The sequence below is a fragment of the Corvus kubaryi genome, unplaced genomic scaffold (assembly GCF_017639235.1).
Source record: "Corvus kubaryi isolate FWS band 111438036 unplaced genomic scaffold, C.kubaryi_AGA036_p1.0 37308, whole genome shotgun sequence".
NCBI lineage: Eukaryota > Metazoa > Chordata > Aves > Passeriformes > Corvidae > Corvus > Corvus kubaryi.
In genome coordinates, this window is record NW_024581096.1 from 5,895,727 (window position 1) to 5,917,016 (window position 21,290).

General features: G+C 39.4%; 1 protein-coding gene across 1 annotated transcript; it reads left to right on the forward strand.

The window, feature by feature from the left end:
- The first annotated feature begins 489 nt into the window (after positions 1-489).
- On the forward strand, positions 490-20,012 carry IL6ST (interleukin 6 cytokine family signal transducer). Its single transcript, XM_042028329.1, has 9 exons — positions 490-605; positions 7,643-7,723; positions 8,312-8,623; positions 10,435-10,567; positions 11,814-11,974; positions 12,312-12,463; positions 14,903-15,062; positions 17,402-17,484; positions 18,348-20,012. Exons 2-9 carry the CDS (start codon positions 7,657-7,659, stop codon positions 18,669-18,671), a joined length of 1,392 nt encoding a protein of 463 aa, XP_041884263.1. The 5' UTR covers positions 490-605; positions 7,643-7,656; the 3' UTR covers positions 18,672-20,012.
- Positions 20,013-21,290: the final 1,278 nt, after the last annotated feature.

The following is a 21,290-nucleotide window of genomic DNA, read 5'->3' on the forward strand; positions in this document are numbered from 1 at the left end:
CGTGCTCCCAAGGGAGTCTTGCGAAACGCCGGGAAGGCCGCTAGCTCCTCTGGCCTGCCCAGGACAACACCCCCGCCGCGCCGCCCGCGCAGGCCCGGCCGGTCAAGGGCCAGCAGAAGCTTCCAGAGGCCTGGCCGCCGGCGGCCCGGGTGAGGTCCAGCTCTCAGCCGGGCGTCCCGCGGCTGCCGCCCAGAGCTAAAGCACACCTTGAAGGGAGCACCCTGCGGGGGGTGTCGGGCACGGCTCATTGACAGATGGAGAGACGCGGGGGAGGGGCACCGCCTCCCTCAGGGCCCCCCGCCGCCGCTCCCGCCCCCCGCGCGCGCCCCCCGCGCCCCCCAGATCCTGCCACCGGCCCCCGCGTTACGGGAAGCCCCGCCCCTTCCTGCAGCCGCGCCCTCTCTGCGGCCACGTCACGCGCCCCGTGGGCCAATGGCGGCGTGGCTGGAGGAGGAGGGAGGGGCGCGCGGGGGCTGGGGCGGGGCGGGAGCGTGACCAGGCGCGGGGCCGCGCGTGCGGGACGGCGGCGCGATGGCGGGAGGCGGCGGTGCCGGTGCCGGTATTTAGAGACAGCGGCCGCGGGGCGCGGGCGGTGCCGGCGCTGGGTAAGGGCTGCGGGGGTGCGTCCGTGCGCGGGGTTCCCCTTCCCCTGTACCGTCCCAGCGTCCTCTCCCTGAGGGGCGTCCGCCGGCGGGGGTCGTGCTGGGCCGTCTTTCTCTCTGGGCCGCGTGCCGTGGGCGGGGGCACCGGGGCGTTCGTCCAGGGCTGACCGGGAGGTGGGCCGGGGCGGGCGGGTGGACGGCAGCCTTGCGCCACTCGGTTCCGGGGCCGATCGCCAGCCGTGCCCTGCGGCGGTGTCTCGTCTCGTCCAGCCTGCCCTCGCGGGCGCCGGCCGAGCTGCCCGGCGGTGGCGCTCAGAGCGCAACCTGGCCTCTCCCGGGGCCACTCGCTGCTGGGCCGGCGGGTGCCGGGCCCTTCGCGGGGCCGCTCCGCGGTGCCCCATCCGCAGCCCTGTCCCCGGCGTGGCGCGGAGGGTCAGGCTGAAGGTTATCTGCCCTCTTCCCCGGAGCGGTGGTGGTTAGTGCTGGCCGTCTGAGTTGGCAAAGGTGTCGCGACCCTCGCGGGACTCGGGTCTTTCGGGCTTTTTCGACTCTCAGATAAGCGTGGCTGTAGCACCGGCAGGCATTTCCTTGGTGCAGAGATTTGCGTTTTGTTGTTGTCACCTCAAGTGGTCTGTTCTTGTTGCCTGTAGATTAGAAGGTAGAAAACTGCTACTCTGAAAGATACGCATACTTGGTCCTATTGTCGGTCCAAGTTCTGGAGGGGAATCCCTGAGGAATTAGGGAGGAGCGGGTACAGTGGCCGTCTGGTAACTTCCAGTGTGCTCCTGAGCTCCAGTCATCCCTGTAGTGGGGCTCTGATGCTTTCCCTAAAAAAAAATCTGCATCATTATTTTAGTCTCTCAGATGATGAAACTGAGGCACAAAGGAAAGCCGTCTGCCAAGTGTGTTGGCAGGATTGAGGGGAATAATTCCCAGTCTCAGTTTTCTTCCGTGTTTCAGGCTGACTAGGGGTTTGCCAGCTGGTGGCTGCTTGTTACTACTGAGCCATTCTGAAGGAGCAACCTCGTAGTAGAACTATATGGGGTTATAGTTCTGTCGTTAGTGATCTGTCCTGTCACAGAGGGGTGGAGGGGCCAAGGAAGTCCACAACCTGAAAAGGTTGGATACTATTGGGGGTTAAGGTCTTTTTCTTTCTCTCTCTTTTCTATAAAAATATAACGGTTATACTTCCTGTATACTGTTATTTTCAGAAGAATAGTTATGTAAAATATACTGTTGAAAGCATGTAACTTCTGAACTTAACAGATTTTTTTATCTGTATGTTGGTGTAGCACAATAAGAATGTAAGTGGGGATGATGAAAATTTGATGTTACTTCCTAGAAGTTGAGCATTCAAAGTAATTATTTGGATCTTGTTTATATGTCTAGAAATACGGTGCTTCAAGTAAAGTCAATAGATAAATATTTTTGGCTGAGGGGAAAGACACATGCACATTTATAAGCGAGTACACCAAATGGAGATACACTGTTTCCTGTGCTCCTTGTCTGGAGGATTAGCACTAGCACAATTATATGAAATTAAATGAACTTTTTGGCCATTTTTTTCATCTGTTATTCTTGTATTAGCAACAACTGTCTAGATTAGAGAAGCAGCAGTGCTTGTGATCAGTTTGGAAGGTTTGACTGCAAAATGAGAACATGAAGTGCTAAGACATTCAGTTGTACAAATTAATTTGATTTTTGGACTGAAACTACTTTCTAGCGGTGAGAAAATTCTGAAGTATTTCAGAGAAAATGATTTATCGTTTTAAGAAGGTGCCAGAAAGAACTCAGTTATTGCAAACAAGTATTTGGTGTCTCTAATTAGGTATTTCAGTAATTTTGATCTGTGAACCTTTCTTTCTTTTCTTTTTTTCTCTTTACTTTTTATTCTGAGGGCTCTACTAAAACTCTAGGGTTAAGCCTCCTTCTAGAGGCAGAGGAATAAGTAATGTAGAGAAATTACTTGTTTAGATGGTGAAAGAGATAGAGATGTCATTTGTATGTAGCAATTTTAAATAAGAAAATGTATTTCAGAATATTCTGTTCATATAATGTTGAGTAATATTTTCATGTGCTTCCCTTAGAGGTGTCTGGTGTTTTGTGACTCTCATAAATATTTCCAAGAAGGAAGGAAGCTTGGAGGAAGGAAGGAAGCTTGCAGATGAAATATGCCTAATTAGAAAGCAGTTAATGTTTGAGTAATCAAAATTCCTTGAGGATAGTTACAGCTTTTAGATGGCTTTAAGTATGGTCTGGCTTGTTATAAAACCTCGAGCAGCAGCTGCTTTGTGAAGCATCCCTGGTTCTGTCTGCCTGAGCTATGTGGATTTATAGTGAGAGATTACCACTTGAAGCTGTAAACATAGCTTTTAATTTTTTGAGGAATTTCTGGAAATCCATTTTCCATCAACCTTTGGTCTCTTGTGATTGATGTGATGATGAGCCTTAATAGACTGAACACCTTCCTGTGGTGGTTGTGGTGTTATCTGTGCTTCCTGACTTGCAAGCTGGCTTTGCTGGCAAGTACATGTTATTTTAGCTATAGTTTCTTAAACTGACACTGTGATTTGTAGGTCACTTGGACAGGAATTGCCACTTCTCTGAAATGGAGAGATAACTCATTATGTGACGTATGCCTGTATTCTTTTGGGGGTAAATCTCATGATTTACGATATAAGATTATTTTTTAAGATTTCTCTCTTGCTCAGAATATGTAGTGATACCTGTTTTGCATGAAAGCCTGATACTTCTTCACAAACTGTTAGTCACAGGTTAATCTTAAAACTCAACACTGTTGCTACTTTGTGCATATAAAGTTTGATTTTAGGGTTGTTATTAGCTTTTCATAGGACACTGCATGAAGCATCAGTTTATGGGTTAGGCATAAAGGCTTAGTGCTTTCCTTTCAAAATGGCTGCAGGATATGAAGAATAATGGAAGTCCCATTTGATTTGGAGATTAAATGGGGTGATCTTATGGCATGAGTTTTATAAGTCTGTCTTTATGGAAATAATAAGAGCATTTTAACAGTTTTTTTCCTCTTTGAGGTAATTTTTCTTCTGCGAGTTAAGGACCATCACCAGCAGCATTCTAAATTGACCATGTTGGTTTTATTCAGTAACATTTTGATGGATTTTGATCTTTTGCCGCTAAATTATGAGAATAACCTGACAAACTTCTAAAGTCAGCTTCTTTCTCTGTCTCTCTTGCCTCTTCACTCAGTGATTCACAACAACTACATAGTATAGATAAAAGTGTTAGTTTGGCTCTTTGGTTTTGTTTGTTTTTAATAAAAAGCATCTGAACTGACTAGCTGCTATGTTAGTTCAGCATCAGGTTCAGCTTTCACCTTAGATACTTAATATACTGTACTAGTCTGTAAAGCATAAAACTTGGGTTGAGCTGTGCATAGTGACTGAAAGAAATGGAGTTTTCTGTTGTCTAGACTAACAGCTTAGTCTGGCTTAAAATCGTTAATGGTGAACAATTAGTGTTTAGCATTTCTGTTGAATGATGGCACTATCTTTTAAAGTTTGGTGTAGCTTATATGCAGGGTTTCTGCACTATCTTCACCTGAGCATTTTTACACACTCAGATAAGAAAATGCTAGTTTGGATAGAAGTATCTTCCTCATTCTAATATGAAGTATGGCTGCTTTTGTTCGGTTTAAGTCCCACATTTTGGTTTTTATTTTCATTTCTTTTATGGCTTTCATGTAGGCAAGATGGATGGAAGTGTCTAGTGTAACTCTGGATCTTTCCCCTAGAATTAAATTTCAATTAAGAATCAGTCTTGTAAAAGCCAGAGACACTAATGTTTTTTAAAATAGCACACATTAGAAGGGATTGTAATAGCCCCTTTGTGGGTTTGGAGGTGTGTAGCTTCAATCTTCTTCAAACTGCATTGTCAGCAGGGGATGGGGGTAAGTAAAATACATCAGAACAGCCTAAAGCAGATATATGCTGAATTGTGGCATGGTTTCGACACTATAGTTTCAACTGCTTTGTTCCCATAGTGTAGGTGGGTGGGCTTTCCACTTAACTCTTCTTTGCAGGTGATGGAGCTGAAGCTCTGTCCTCTTGCCTTTCAGGAGCCTACTGCAGTGGAATTGAGTAGTATGATTTGTGGAGGGCTTCACTGCTACCTCAAAACAGTTGCTAACCTTTCCAAAGTAGTAGAGATTTGGACTTCAGTCTCTTTATGTGTGAATGCATCTGCTCTGAACAACTGAAATGTTGTTTTCAAGTCTGGAAGACAGTTGAATATAGAAATGGCATTTATTTGAAAATATAGTAATTTAATTTTAATTTCCAGTGGGAAAAATCATACTTTAGGACAAAATACATGATAATTATGCATTATTGCTTACTTTTATTGGTTATTGCTTTTTATTTGTTTATTCTTTCAGTTGCTTTGCAGTATTTTTTTTTACTAACCTGAGCCATACTTAATAACTGCTGCTATGAAAATCAGTGGATAGTTTTGTGGAAATGCTGTTTGACTTTCATAATTAATGTCCCAAAAGAAAACCAGTAACTTTGTAATGATGTAATAGTTAGTTTAGGTGACACTCCCGTTACTCTGAGGTGGCATGAATCATGATAGCAAATGGGGAGAGAAATTCAACAACGTTTTAAAAACTTTCCTTTTTACCTTTTTACATCTGTTTCATTCTTTCCCCTTCAGTGTGAGAGGTGCTTATGCTGTTGTTTTGCAGTTTTTGGCAATTAGCAGTGAAGCGGAGCTTCTGCTTCTTTCCACCTATCTTGTAGTTGCCCTCAGGCTTCTGATGAATTTCAGATCTTCTGCAACTCAAGTTGTTCTGACTAAATAAATTTTAAATTAATCTTGATTAACAGATCAGATCCTAAGGTCTATCTGACAGATCCTAAGGTCTATCTGTAGTAGAGCTCAACAGGCTCTGGTTAACAAGCAGTATTCTGGTAAGCGTTAGCATAAGTCAGGTCATTAAAGTAGATCTCTATGTCCTGGTTTTCTTTAGTGATTTAAACTAAAAGAGAATACTCTTTAGAATTTGGTTGTATTCACCATGCAAATTTATAAAAAATTTATAAAAATCTGTGAAGCTAGTTGGGATTTTTAAATGCAGAAATTAATGAGTGGGTAGAAACCTTATTTTTCAGATATTGGACACTTTACATCCAAAATAAGCAAAAATCAATTGATATAGTTGTTTTGCTCTACCCTTGTAATAAATATCCAAATACATATTGCATTTAAAGCAATAATGGTTTTTATATCCAGCCCTGTGAGAGTACTTGAGTAGAATATAGAAAAAATTAATAGCTTTTTGATTGTCAATGCCATATAGCTATGGTCCGATGATAAATTACTTGTTATTTAGTCAAAAAACAAACCAACAGACTTCCAGTGCCTTTGTTAATATGTTTGTCAAGTCTTTCAATCAGCAATGTTTCTACTATAAAGTTTCTATACAGGAAATTTTGGTGGGCTTTGAGTAATGAACTCACAAGTATAGATGCAAATAAAGATACTGCTGGGTGATTCTGATGGCTTTTATTTTAATTCTAACTGAAAGACATCTAGATTGGTGGACCCTACGAGGACTCTGCTGTAAATATTTGAGATCTGCTTTCATTTAGTTGTTGTTCCTGTGAATAGAGATTTTCTTTATGTTACACTGTTTATCTTGATTTGTAAAGAAAAAATGGCTTAGTTGTGTTGCTGTGTAAGGAATGAGGTTCTGACTTGGTAGTGATTCATGTGTAAATGTATGTTTAGTTTTACTTATATATGTGAAATACCTTGTGTCCTTCTGTCACTATTATTAAGTAAATTACATGCAATCAAAGCAAAGACATGTTTACTGTCATAAATTGCAGTTTATTTTTCTTCTGATAATAATAAGTGTAGCTTATTAATTTTCCTGTCTAGGGAATATTGTGAGCTCCTTTAAATTTTTTACTGCATTTCCTTTTATAGGATAAAGCTCAGAATACTAGCTTCCAAAGAAGGTTAGTGGAAAATAAGACTTCAGAAACAGCGTTGCTGTAGGCCATCTCATCTCAAATTTTAGTAAACCTAAAGACCTTATGTTTAGTTTCTAGGTGTAAGAATAGAATAAAGTCCGCTTCTAGAAATCAGCTTGTGAACTAAATGCCTTATTTTACTAAGCCAATGTACTTGTTCCTGTAAAGATGCGTAAATGTAGCTAAAAATAATATAGCTCATATGCTTAGTAGGGAATGGTCACTTGCTTTTAGGAGTTTAGGGCTGCTTTAAAACTGCAAGTTGAGAAAACCAGAACAGACTTAGTGGCTTCAGAACAATGGGGGTGGAAGCTGCTATGTGAATGCTTCAGTTTCTCTGAAGTGTATTCTGGAAATATCAAAACTTGAGAACAAGTGAGCTCTGTTGCAATACAGAAATTAATATTATGTTATAAAATGTGCTCCAGCTTTTGGGGAATTGGAAGCTCCCTTGTAAAGTTTTGAGGAATTAATTAGTGCTCTTTTTATAGTAGACAACAGTTCTTGATATGGAACCTTTGTGCTTCGTAATTCCTGAATGTATTTTAAGTTACTCTTGTGAATGAGACATACAGTTGTGTGGTGAGTTGTTCTGAACCTTGTCTGAAGCTTTTATATCAGTGCCCTTGAAAGTTAGGTTAAATATGATAACCATAATCAATTTCATAGGGTTATGTTTTAAAACCTGAACCACAGTGTTATGCTCTGTATTCCAACAGAAGTACCAGTGAAGTTTGTTTTCATATTACAATGTGGAAACCTAAAGCTGATAACATTTCTTAAACTTGCAATTAAAGCAGCTTTAAACAGCCTCAGTTTTGTTAAGTAGACATTTGATTTTGTCTAGATTAGCAGTGAGGAAAATAGAAACAAGATGCCCATTCTAATGTGAGAAGATAGAAACACTTCCATGAAATTTAATGTGCATGTGTGAGAAGTTATCTTAGAGCAAATACAAATCTGAATTTGACATTGATTTAAAGTAAAGAGTAATAGTTTAAGAATATATTTTTTCTCTTGTTACAGAAATTCTGTGCAGCATGTTTTCTAGGTGGAGCTGGGTGGCCTGTGGCTTCTATCTGGTGTTGAGTATTTGTTCTCCTGACGGTAAGAGTTCTGTGTCTCAAATACAAGAGGATGTAGAATTTGTTAAATCAGATGTTTGAAGCACCTACTTGCTTTTTGTCTAGTTACTTGTTGGATGGAGATAGAAAGCAAGGTATGTTGGGATAGACACACCTAGTCTTCTAACACTAGTTCACCACAACAAAGGTGCACAGTTACCCCAATTTTCCTATGATAACTTTCTTAAGAAATATGCTTCTTTATACTTTATTATCAAAATACTTTTTCATCAAAAGAGTAACCTCAAGTATAATAATTTCCTCCTTCAAAAGATATAAACATGCAACCCTTGACTCACCTCTTTCTCTAAGTGCCTCTGTTCATTAATAGAACTTCCCTAGCTTTGTAAAATGCTTTTGCAAAGCCTAAAGAACATTACGCTGGTTTTTCCCCTTAATTCTTTTTGGTGGTCTACTGATGCATTTCAGTTTTTTAATTGTCAAATAACTACTGAACGTGTTGCTTAGAACACACATAGTGTTTTTAACATTGCACTAGTGATGTATCAGCAATATTGATTAGGGAATGCTCTGTAGTTTTTAATAAATGTGAAATTAATTTTCTTTTTAGCTTCAGGTGGACTTGTGCAGTCATGTGGTCACATCATCCCGGAGTCGCCTGTACTGGCCCTTGGTTCCAATTTCACAGCATTATGCATTCTGAATGAGAGTTGTCTTGACTTTGGCAATATCTATGCCAATCAGATTATCTGGAAGATAAAAAATAGAGTGGTACCTAAAGAACAGTATCGGGAAATAAACAGAACAGTTTCCAGTGTCACATTCAATGACACTTCTTCACTAGCTACTCCTCTGACATGCAACATTTTAGCAGATGGACAGATTGAACAGAACATTTATGGAATTACAGTTACAGTAGGCTGTGAGTACCTTTTTTTGTTTTACCCTGGTCTTAAAAAAATTGTTTCTGAGAAATGGGAAATGCAAATAGAGAGTATGCATATCTTGAGGTACTTATTTTCATTCCCTCAGTTCATGGATAATAGAGTAAAAATATTGTCAAATTACATGCCACCACAGGTGTTAAATATGCACTGAATAAAGTTTCCTAAAAAATAGAAAGTAGTCTGGAGTATTTCAGTGTTGAAATAGGAAAAAAATGGAATAACAGAGATGTTGAAGTGGCAGATTTAAATTACAGAATTAAGATGTGGATTTAACTGAAATAGATAGTAGGAAATTAGCTTTTCCTTACTTCTTGCTTCTGTATCAGAATTGGAGGAAATACTTCTAGGTGATACATCTGGTTTCATACTAACATTTTGAAAATAATGTTTTCTTAATTAATGAACTGAGAAATATTTAGTCCATCTGTACCACTAAAGCTAACCAGAATTGCCTTAAGGATGGAACATACTTGGATTACTTTACCTCCATACCTAAAAAAATACTTTTAGCTACTTACAAACATTCTTTGTTCTAGAATGGTAGCACTTGCATCGTTCAGAGTAAGTGCTCTTTTAGACCAGACTGTCTTGAGAAAGCCATGTGAATAACTTAATATGCTACTTTGTAATTACTTGGTGTCCTGCTAATCGGACAGGTGTTGAAGTGTCCTAAATACTGCATTTCATGGCTGATGAATTATGTTGTCTCCTAGTGATGGCAGAAGGTATTGCAGTTGCTGAATGGTCTGCGTGCAAAAGGCCAGCTTGAGTTCACAATGTAAAATGATGTGCTTTTGGCATGACTTACAAAATGCTTTCACAGGAAAGTAATGTTTTCCATTTCAACTTCTGAGGAGGAAATATTTTACCAGGAAAGATAAAATAAAAAATATTTTAAAGAGGTAGAATATATGGAAAGGTGAGGACAGATAAATTATGCTAAGATTATAAATGGAATGACAGTACAGATGACATTCTGCATTTTTAATTCATGTTACAAGTCTTGAGATGCTTTTGTATTTAAAGCTGTTGTATTTTGATACTTCAGTTAAAATAAATAATGAGGCTAGAAACAGGTTTGAGAAGAATACAATTATTCAGGAAGAAAGAAATAAGCTTCATAAGGTTGTTCCGTTGAAACTAGCACTCTGATTGAAAAAAATAAGATTCTCTAAGTACATTATACTGTTTTAAATAGTGGTGATATAGGAAGTAGAAACAAACTCTGTGTGTGCTATAATTTGAGTTTAAAAGGGAAAGAAAATAGTTTTGCTGCATTCTGAAGACGTTCCTTACACACTACAGTGCATTGATGAAGATCCCTAAGCTTTCTTGTGTGGGTTTGCAGCTCAAACTTCTTCCATACCTCAGCTGGGGGAGAGCAGACCTATCAAATTGCCTTTAGAGCTCCAGTTACTGGCAAAGTCACCATATGCCAATTCAGTAGTGGTTATTAATTTATTTTTCTTCTGTGTGAATTAAAATATATTTAGTTGAGAGACGGTTAATATAAGGTTTTCTGCCTCAGAATGAGAAATCTTTCTTGTTCCTTACTAGTAGGTGCTTTTTCCTTATACAGCCTACTGTTTGTCAGGGCAGCTATTTAAGTTTCTTGGCTTTGATTGCAGGATGGTATCCACAACTTTGTGCTGCATCCTTTAGAAAAAAAATTAATTAAATGCTTCCGATGTTCACAGAAATCCCCCTTTAAGTGGGACACGTAAAATGATTCTTGCTGGACTGAAATGTGTGTACAGATTAATTACTGCTAACTCTTTCTGTACAGTGGCCCCAGAGAAGCCCAAGAATTTAAGTTGCATTGTGCATCAGATATCAAGGTTCACATATGTTATGACTTGTACCTGGAACCCTGGAAGGCATACATTCCTGGATACTGAGTTCAGGTTGAGATACAGCTGGTAAGTAGCACTGCACAGAATATCTAAATAATTCTGAAGAATATTTTTTGTGCTAAACCAACATTCCTTGAAATTCCTGATACCTTGGAGGAGTTCTTTCCATAAGTCCAGTTTTCTGAAGCATTGCTGTCTGTGGTTTGAGGGGGAAGAGAAGAAGTTGGCATTCAAAGTAATTCTAAGTCAGACCTGAAGTTTTGGTGCTGAACTTGTTTCAGAGTAACAAGAATCTCACATTTTTCTATTATTCAAATACATGGTTAGTGTGGCTTGAGCACAATACATCTAAAAATAGGGGGCTGTACCCAAATTTTTACACTTTTCTAGGTTGACAGTTCTATCCCATTCTAAACAAGTAGATGTCCCTGCTTATTGCAGGAGGATCAGACTAGATGACTTTTAAAGGTCCGTTTCAATCCAAACCATTCTATGATTCTAAGTAGAGAAACTAATATAAAATGACTGAATTTTGCGGAGATGTTACCTACTCTGCACTTCATAGGACCTGTGGACAAACACTGTTCTGAGTTAATCTTAACATGAAAGCTTCAGCAAAGTATTTCTCCTGTGAAAGTAAGTTAAGTTACTTTCCAAACTCTTTGGAGGGTCTCTCATAGTTTAAAGTGGAGTGAACAGGATTGTTGCTCTGCTCTGGGAACAGGAATGATTGCCTACAACTTTCCAGCTACCCCATTCTGCTGAAGTGTTTTGATAACAGTTGTAGTAGGAAGTATGTACAGATATAAAATGTTAATGCTTTGCACATTTCCTGATGCCCCTAGAGCTATCTGGTGTTAGTGTAGCAGAAGATGGTGAATAGAAGTTATGTATTGCACCTCTAACACTGTACTCTTGAAAGGTATGTGGGTAGCACTGACTACATTTTCTAATGCATTCTCATTACTGGCCATGTTGCTTTTGATCAATTGTATCAGTTCTTGATCTTCTTTTTTTTTTTTTAAGCCAAGTCAGGTTTTTATACAAATTTAATTACATTGATGTAACTTGTGCTTTTGAAGATATGTGACTGGAAGTCAAGAGATTTTGTTTTGTTCAATTCTAATGCAATCACGTATTTGTGGCTGAACAAGCCATTCCCACTTCTTCCCCTCTCTCTGCTTACAAAGTTAAACCAGAGGATAAACATGCAAGATAAACTGATTGATTAGTCTGATCTACCTTAAAATATTCTCTAAAGGAAACCAAACTTACTGCTTTGTATCTTGTTTTTTCCTTCTCTTTTATTTAGGCCAGAAGAGGTCTTTCCTGACTGTATACCGAAAGGTGTAAACAATTCTTGCACCATTACTGATATTCAGTTCTTTGTTAACACGGAGATCTGGGTAGAAGCAGCAAATGCACTTGGGAAGGCTGAATCTGATCCTCTTGTTGTTGATCCCATTGACATTGGTAACTATATGCCCCTTAAGGCTCTAATAGAACATTACTGCTGCTTCTGTGCTTATTGCTGAATTGGTATGTTAATGTTTCTTCACTATAAAAATTAACACTGCAAAAGTGTTGTTGACTAGAACTTGAACTGTGCGGGGCAAAGGGATGGTGTGAGATTCCATCACAATTCAGACAGCAAGTTTGTGTTGAGTATTTTGCTTTAGAAAATAGTGTAAAGTAGCAGCCATTTCAGGTCCTGAGAGGCTTTAATAGTAGTGCTGCAACATAGTGTGCCAGCTTCTAAAGGCATGGTCAAGTACAGCTGTGGAGTTGACTTTAATTTCTTCTCTTCTAGTTAAACCACTGTCTCCACAGAATGTATCAGTCAGCTCAGGAATACTACCTACTGTTCTGAAGCTTTCCTGGGAGAATTGGATTTCAGATGCTGTGATGACACTGAAATTCAATATTCGCTATAGGATCACTGGCGACACAAGCTGGATGGAGGTAATACCACTGAAGTCCCTTGCCATGATTCTGCTGTAACCCAGCCATTTGTCAAACTGCAGTTCCCTCTGTTGCAGTTCAGAGCATTCACCTTTATTTCCTTATGTCTTACATGGCCACCCAAGGAAGTTTATCTGGCCTGTTTATGAAGGCTGTGATCTAGGTATTTTTTGGCACAGTCTGAGTACAGTGGGCTTTTCATGTCTTTGTGGACTTTTCTGCTGTCCTTCCTGTCACAGTGCAGAATGTTTATTTTGAATTTTATTCTGCACATGTGACATACAGAACATTCATGAATTTTTGTCTTCCCATGCATGTGCAACATGAGTGATCTAAATGTCATTTAAAGCTTGGGTGAAAACTGTATCATGCTGGGATGTTCTTTAGAATTTACTGTACCTGCAGTTGGGCTGCAACAGCCCCAGGCAGGGCCACAGGCTGGGACAGAGTGGCTGGAAACTGCACAGTGAAAAAGGACCTGGGGTTGCTGGTGACAGCAGCTGGACATGAGCCAGAGTATGCCCAGGTGTCCAAGAAGGCCAATGGCATCCTGGCCTGGATCAGCAATAGTGTGGCCAGCAGGACCAGTGACTGTCCACCTGTATTTGTCACTGGTGAAGCCTTACCTTGAATCCTGTTTTTGGGCCCCTCTCTCCATGAAGGACCTTGAGGGGTTGAGCAGAGCATGTCCAGAGAAGAGCAACACAGCTGGGGAAGGATCTGGAGCACAAGTGTTACAAGAAACAGCTGAGGAAGCTGAGATTGTTCAGCCTGGAGGAAAGAAGGCTCAGAAGTGACATTATCACTCTACAATTACCTGAAAGGAGATTGTAGTAAGGTCAGGGTCAGTCTATTCTCCCAAGTAGCAAGCATCAGGACGAGAGGAAATGGCCTCAAGATGTGCCAGGGATGGTTTACATTGGATGAGAGGAAAAATTTCTTCCTGGAAAGAATTGTCAAGGATTGGCCAAGGGAAATTACCGTTTAGAGTTACCATCCCTGGAAGTGTTCAGAAAAGGTCTAGATGTGGCTTTCAGGGACATAGTCCAGGAGTGGATTTAGCAGTGACAAGTATATGATTGGACTCAATGGTCTCTTCCAACCTAAATGATTGTGTAATTTGGTATAATCTAGTTGCTCTGTGTACATTCCTCAAATGTGATGCAGTCAAGAAGAGGAAAAGGGTAAGGAGTAAGACTTAAGTGTAATGTACTATGATATGTTCCTTTCATCAAAAGCTGTGGGGTTTTTTTCTTCTACATCAATCTGGGGATATATTTCTAGTAGCTCCTCAGTTTTTCCTTACTTTAAGCCTTCTCTCAGAGCAGTAGTACTCCAGCAGAGGCCCAAAAGTATTCTGAATTCTGTGAGTTCTTGGAAGGAAGTCTGCTTCTGATTTTACCAAAATACTGTGTTTGGAGCAAGTAGCATAACATAGCTCCTTGTGACTAATGTGGCTTTAGATGCAGCAACTATTTATTAAGGTCACCTGTATGGATATTTTAAAAAGCACTGGTCTGTATGATCTTCTCTGCAACTCCTGGGTTTGTGGATATGTTGTCCTGATAGGAAAATAGGACAAGTTCTCCTAACTTGTCTTGCCCTTTTAACATATGCTCAAGACCATTGAAATAGTAGCTTTTAAATCAGGTGAACTTGCTTAGCTGTGGTAAAATTGGACTATTTTGATAATTCTTTGCCCTCAGGATTAACCTCTTAAATGTCCCACATTTACGTTTAATCTGCAGGCATTCCCCTTGCAGGGGTCCTCGCTGTAAAAAGCCCTTACTTGCAAGTGGAATAACGTGAAGAGTCAGTGTGTGTACCTACTTGTGTCTATTACCTACTGCATGCCTCCTTCCCCATATATGCACTAAGAATACTTTTCTGCCATTTGGTTGCTCACCTAAGATGAATGAAAGAGCTTATGAAAATAATTATCGGCAAAACTATAAGCTACTCTAAAACTATTTCCAATTTCACTGAAGAAGCACTGTTCTGGATCAGTGGAAGCAGTGATCCTGGACTTTTAACTTCTAGTAATCAATAATTTTGTAATCAGTAATGAAGCAGGTAACCTAGCTAGGTTCTGAATTGTGAGGCAGGATGTTACAGATCAGTAAGCAGCAGAGTTGTATGGGAAGGAAGGAGAGAGATGTAAGCTAATTTTTAAAAAAAGAGAATGAGATTGTCCTGAGGTAGCTGCCTAACTGTTCTAGTGTATGTATGTTCTTGTACCTGGTAAAGACCAACAACTCTGACTGAACCTTTACCAAACAGTGTTTGAGAATTGAAGTTTCTGGAAATGAGAGGGAAGGAAAACTTGTTTGTTAGGTGTGTATGTGGTGGGGAGCTTTCTTGAATGACAGCTGCAGTAGCACAGAACTTAGCTTTACAGTATTTTGATCAGTGCCTTTAAAATCTTTCTCACATTTGCAGGTTCCTTCTGAAGATACAGCTTCCCCAAGAACTTCATTCAGTGTTCAAGGGCTTAGACCCTACACAGAGTATGCCTTTTCCATTCGTTGCATGAAGGAAGATGGAGTGGGCTACTGGAGTGACTGGAGTGAAGAAAAGACCGGGATTACCACTGAAGATCGTAAGTAATATATAAAAGTAGGTCACTGACTTCCAAAGTGTGTGAGTGCTCAGCAATTTGGCAATGGCCAGCTGATATGGTGTATCCTTGCTTGAACTGCTTGCTTGTATAAGCAACAAAGCTCTCCTGAGTTACTTTCAGCATGACCTATGCATGTCAAGGAGCGTTAGAATAGCTCCCCATTAAGCTGATCTATAGGTGCTCCCTGAAAACAGCTAGAATGGGCAGCCGGGAAAACAGTACCCTCAGAGTCTCTTCTAGAAGAGATCTAGGCTTTATGCTTGTTTTTTTATTCTGAAGATTATTCTCTGTAGCAGAAGTTATCCTGCCTGTTAGAAAAGGTTTTCTTAGTAGACCAGCTGCCTTAGTTTACGAACAACTTCATGTTAAGTAGGCCAGTAAAAGTCATAGGTGAACAATCTTCAACAACTGTGAAACAGAAGATTTTAGTCATATAGGATGCATAGACTTCCTCACAAACTTAGTAAAGCAATGATATAAAGTAACGTACATCTGGTAAGTGTAGCCTCTTATGCACTAAAGCATGTAAATAAGACATTCTGGTTTAGTTTTAAGTTTTACCAATGTATTAATTTTCATTTCTTTTCCACTTTGATAGCCTGCAAGGTTGGTTTTGTTTCTGGCTTATGCTGATGCTACCCAATAGGGAGCCAGTGTTATACACTTAATACTTAGTAGGGAATCTATTCTTGCGTCCAATTGCAATGAATACTTTGTGATAGCTGTTTGACTTCAGTGCCAAGCTGCTTGGTATTTTTCTGTTTTTTAAATGTGCTTTCGTTTTTCCTGCTTGCATCTTTGTGGTGTTGTCTCTGTGATATCCTGTGTGTCCCATAGTACCTTCCAAGGCATGTATTTTCTGAGCAGTCTGCTCACTGCAGCCTTTCAGAGCACATCAAGTTAAACCAGTGCAGGTTCCATTGTTAAAACAGATTGGAAATTCTTCCTTTTTTTATCCTGATTGAGTTCATTTGTCATCTTAGATAAGAAATAAGAGAGATTGTTATAGTTTTTGTTTAAACAAAGTGGAATTTTTATGCATAATGGCATTGCTTTAGTCCTGTGCAAAATTTACTTTCTTTGGTATTGTATAGATATTGTAAAATATGTCAATATTCTTGTCTCTGCTTTTCAAGTCCTAATGATAGTATAGCTTCATTTTCTGTGTTTTCTGTCTCAGGCTGAGCAATGATGGTTTCAGGACTGCCTACGTATTTAGGTTGCATTGCTGTTCTGCTGTGGTGACTGGCTTTGCAAAAATACTGCTAATATTAAGTACCCATGTCTTACTTCAGGCTCAGAACAAAGCTGTTACAGTAGCGAATGTGGTCAGGCAGATCACATTAGATTCATGATCTCTATTAGGCAAGATGTACAATTGCTTCTCTTTCATGTGAATCAAATTCAGGTACTCAAATGAGTAAAAGAGCTCCCTTTGCCTCAATTCCTAGTTCTCCTCTCACAATGTAAAGCGTAAAAGATGAGGGGCAAGCTGTGTACTTGGTACTGAGGGGTGTTTGAGGTTAAAAGCCAAAACCTCGTAATGATTAATACACTAAATGCTATGAAAGAACTCTTGAGAAAAAATAGTCTTATAGCATTAAAGATATAATTCATTTTAAGATCAACTTTCTGTTGGGGCTAAGACCCTCACAAAAGATTGGCCACTTTTTATTGCTTTGTGCAGCGTAGTATTGGTTGGTTCATTCTACTTTGAAATATTGTAAGGTAGGTTCATTTTACTTTGAAATGGAATTTGTTGTGGAAATACCACTTTTTTTGTAGTATGGATGCCAAAACATACTGTAGTACAAAAGTACTGCAGTTCTGTTACCGTTTTAGAATCAGGGAGTCTTACTGCCAGGAGACACTTGTCTCCTTGTTAACTCTTGTGCACTTTCGTTTTTTTAGGTGACTCGATATTGATGGGTAGGAACAGTGTTGGATACAGACTGTAGCAAAGTTTGCAGGGTGTAGGTATGCAGGGCTGTGCCTCTGGATGCAGGCTGCATACTGTAGGTGTGATCATGCCTCATTCAGCATTGTCACCTTCAGCCTAATCTTGCAGATGTGCACCATTGTGACTCGTACTTGTTTTGCTACTGTATACTTAAAGCAGAACTGGTGTCTTGCTCGTCTCTTCAGGAGATTTTTCCACTTAATATGCCAAGCATTATTTTCATCGAGAAAGTAAGGAAATGCTTTTTAATATGCTTTTATTTCCTTAAAGAAAGTAAGCATATAGTGATAATCAACAGATGAATTAAAACAGATTAAATAAAAATATTTCTACTATTAAGCATTGTTTGTTTCATCAGAACCATCTAAAGGACCACCCATATGGAGGATCATTGATGCATCTCACTCACCAGCTTCCTGGACTGTGCATCTAATGTGGAAGGTAAAACTAATTTGCAGGAGTTGAGCATTCTTTTAGAAGCATGAGTTTTAAGTCGAAAAATCTACCCAACAGCCTTGAGAGATAGTATAGCTTTTTTTGAGGTGAGAATTGACTTTAGTATTCTTATTATACTAATTAGTTATGGAAAATTAAATGTACAGTTGTAAAGGGCATCATTTAACTGATGCTCATCTGTGCCCTAAAATACACAGAATACACTTTCAGATTCCTCATTTGTTGTCCTTCTGTGGATTTGGAGCTGCCACTTGAACAATGCATACCTTCATGTCATGCCTTTTGCTGTAACCTAAAACGTGGCAACACTGTCGGGACAGCGATAGATAGCCCAGCTACAAAATCCATTAAGCCTTGAGATACTGCAGAGGCCAGGGTTGTTAAAAACAGCACTCCACGTTTGTGTGCAGTAAGGCTGCAGTGTCCAACTGGATGATAAGTTCAGCTGAGAAGGGGAATGTAATTATGGTCACTCCCCACCCCCTCCTTTCTTTTGGTCCATAAACTCATATTTGTCATGTTAACACGACCAAAGATGTGAGATTCCTTTTGTCATTGTGTTGTAAAGTCACATAAAACAGAGGTTTTATCGACAAGTTTTGCAATCCTCACAGAATATCTTTTATGAAATCACTAGGTATGATTGAAGAAAAGGAGTATTTAAACCAGAAATAAGCTTTGGAAGTTACTGATTTATAGAAATGAGCACAGGTTATTTATGCTTTTCTTAAATATGCAGGTCTATGGAACTTGTCTTGTTCTCTTATTTTTTAATTGTGCCTTAAGGACAGTAAGAGTTACGTCACATATATTCGGTATCAGCTCAATCAAAGATGTGTTTCTGACAGGCACTGAAGCCATTTGAAGCCAATGGAGTAATCTTGCAGTATGAAGTGACTGTCAGAGATAAATCATCTCTTTCCAGTCCACTGAAGAAATACAATGTTACCAGCACCAACCATACATTACAGCTGCCAAAAGGAACTTACGAAGTGACTCTGATTGCTCGTAACAGTGTTGGGGCATCTCCTCCATCAGTTCTCCTTATCCCAGAAAGTAATTCAAAAGGTGAGTGTCCTAGTAATGTCACTGTCAAATATATCTACATGGCCTTTTTTATAAGAAATCTTCAATGTTGTACAATAATACCTTTTACATGGGCACCTAATTAAAGTATTATGGAATTATCTACAGTCTTATGCCTTTGTAACTATTCTGCCATTTGTGTACCAGGGAATGTGTGGATTTGTGTACTCACAGAGTCATTTGAAGATGTGTGTTGTTTTGCTGGTTTTTGATTCTTAGCGCTTCTGTGTACTATATTCCCTGTTGTTTCTTTTTTTAGCATAGTAGGCATTTTTCTGTATTTCTTAAAAAATATCAAAGGGTTGGTATATAATTATGTATATACCATTCTGCCATTCCTCCTTTAATTTCCTGATCTCATTCCCACTCCTTTCTTTCTTTGTCCCAGTCTCACTCTCCCACATTTTCAGTATCTTACCTGGTTGTTTTGTCATCTGCTTCCACTATTTCCTTACTGTTCATGTTTTTTATTATGTTCTTTTCATTATGCAATAATAGTAAGTACATGCTGGTTTATCCTTATTTCCAGCCTTTTCTTAGACAATCTCCTAATATTTCTCCTCATATGTCTCCTTCCTAATATTTGTTCCTGAAAAAATACACAGAATCAGTTATAGCTGACAATCTGTTCTGAGAACATAAAGCTGGTGTCTGAGCCTTAATTCTCCTCCATATAGAACAGAAAGTCCCTAGTAAAGAATTCAGAACATTCAGTCTGTGTATAGCAGGGTACTGAGTTTAGTTTGTGAAAGCTGATTTTTGATTCTTGTGCTCCCATATTGCTATCTAAATATAGAATGAGATGGTGGTAGTCAAGATTATGGCAGGCCGTTCAAGATACAAAAGGAGTTGACTGCATTTAACCAGGATAAAACCTTAAAAAAAGGAAGTGGGGAGGAGTTTTTTAATCCTCTTGGAGCTGTAGGTCAGTATAGTACTGATGTAGATCATTTTGTTTTAAGTGCATCTTAGTTTTCAATAGTGTGTATGACCTGCAGGCATACTACAGGGAGCTGGCACTATCAAAACTTTAATTTTTAGATTTGCTTAAATTGCAAGGGACAGGTACTTGCGTATACCTATGTCTTACTATTCCTTACCATGTTTTTTTTCTAGTCAGTACTAGCAGTTTCTCATTAGTGCTGTGTATTTGCCTTACTAGACACCTTTAAGCTTCGATTATACTGCCAGTTTAGTTTGTAGGTGCATTCCGGGGGAAAAAATCTCATAGGAAATTAAATATAGAAAGAGACTAAATTAAACAGAAACAAATGGATCTCAGCATTTATTGTATGAGTTTGTAGTCTTGGGCTGTTATATTTTCCATCTGCTATGCATTGTATTAAAACTACCTTTCACATCTGATGTGATGTGATGTCTTAATGTTGCTGGTTTTGTGGAGATGTAATAAATTGTACAGAAAACTAGTGTAAATTTCTTCATCTCTTTAGTTGTGACAGTGGATCCTTCCAAGACAGAGTATACCCTTTCCTCTCTAACCAGTGACACGCTGTATACTGTGCGGATGATGGCATCCACAGATAATGGAAGCAGGACTGGTCCCGATTTCACGTTTACTACACAAAAATTTGGTAAGGCACAATTGGTAGAAGTAGGAATTAATGTTGCAACAATACAGCAGGGCTCTGTGCAAGATGTCTTAGATGGGGAAGGTGATTTTATTTTAAAGTTTCAGTCCGCTTGCAATCTGCATGATACCCGGGTGGCTTGTCTAGTGCTCATTCACAAAGAGATAGTTCAGTCAGGATTTTTCTGATTATATAGAGAACAAGATACCCTCTGCAAACCTCATTAACTTATGTTATTAAGCATGCCGTTTTGGATGTGGTTTATGTATACTTTAGGTTATAATATTGTTTTGCCCTGACTTTTCATGAGTCATTAGGATTTACTCAGTGCCCTTGTCTCTTCTGGTGTCCAGTGGCACCTACCCCTAGTCAGAGTTTTTGTTTTAATCCTGATAAGGTGTCCTAAAGAAGCTGTAGAGAGCTGTGCTTGCATCTTGATCTGTTGATGTAGGTACCAGTCAGCATATACCATTCTCACAGCCCTTCCACATTCTTTCGTATCACTATGAAAATTTGCTACAGTTCTTTACAGAGACTCATTTTGAATAGTTTAATTTATTGTTATGTTCAGCTTTAGAGTGCTTCTTATATGTAAGGGTAAGAACAACATTACTAACTGAATTTAATTGTGGAAGATGCTCTACTTAAATTTAGCAGAGGCTTTTTTTCTGTATAGTGTTGCTCTTCCGTAAGCATTCTGTAAGGTTTACTTAAGAGCGTGTATAACATTGGAAGGAATACCTAACAATAATGCAAACTTTGATGTTTGCAGGCAGAGGAGATCTTCATGTACAGAATAAACTGATGGATGAGTAGTGACTTTGTTTACTTTTTTGACCATGACCACGTTATGACAGCTACCAGGGCACTGAAATACCTGGGCAGCAGATGAATTGACAGAGATGTTACTGTCATACCTGCCCAAGCTACAAAATTATTTGCTCTGTCAATATTGCAACTTCTAGATCAACCCGTATTTTTTGTTGATGCAAGGCACTAGATTGTCAGGACAGAGCTTTTCATGTTTTTATATGGTGAAAGGGTTCTTCTGAATGTAAAGCTTTGAGACTGAGCATTGAGGTGCTTCAGTTTCAGGTTCTCCCTGACCCTTTGGAA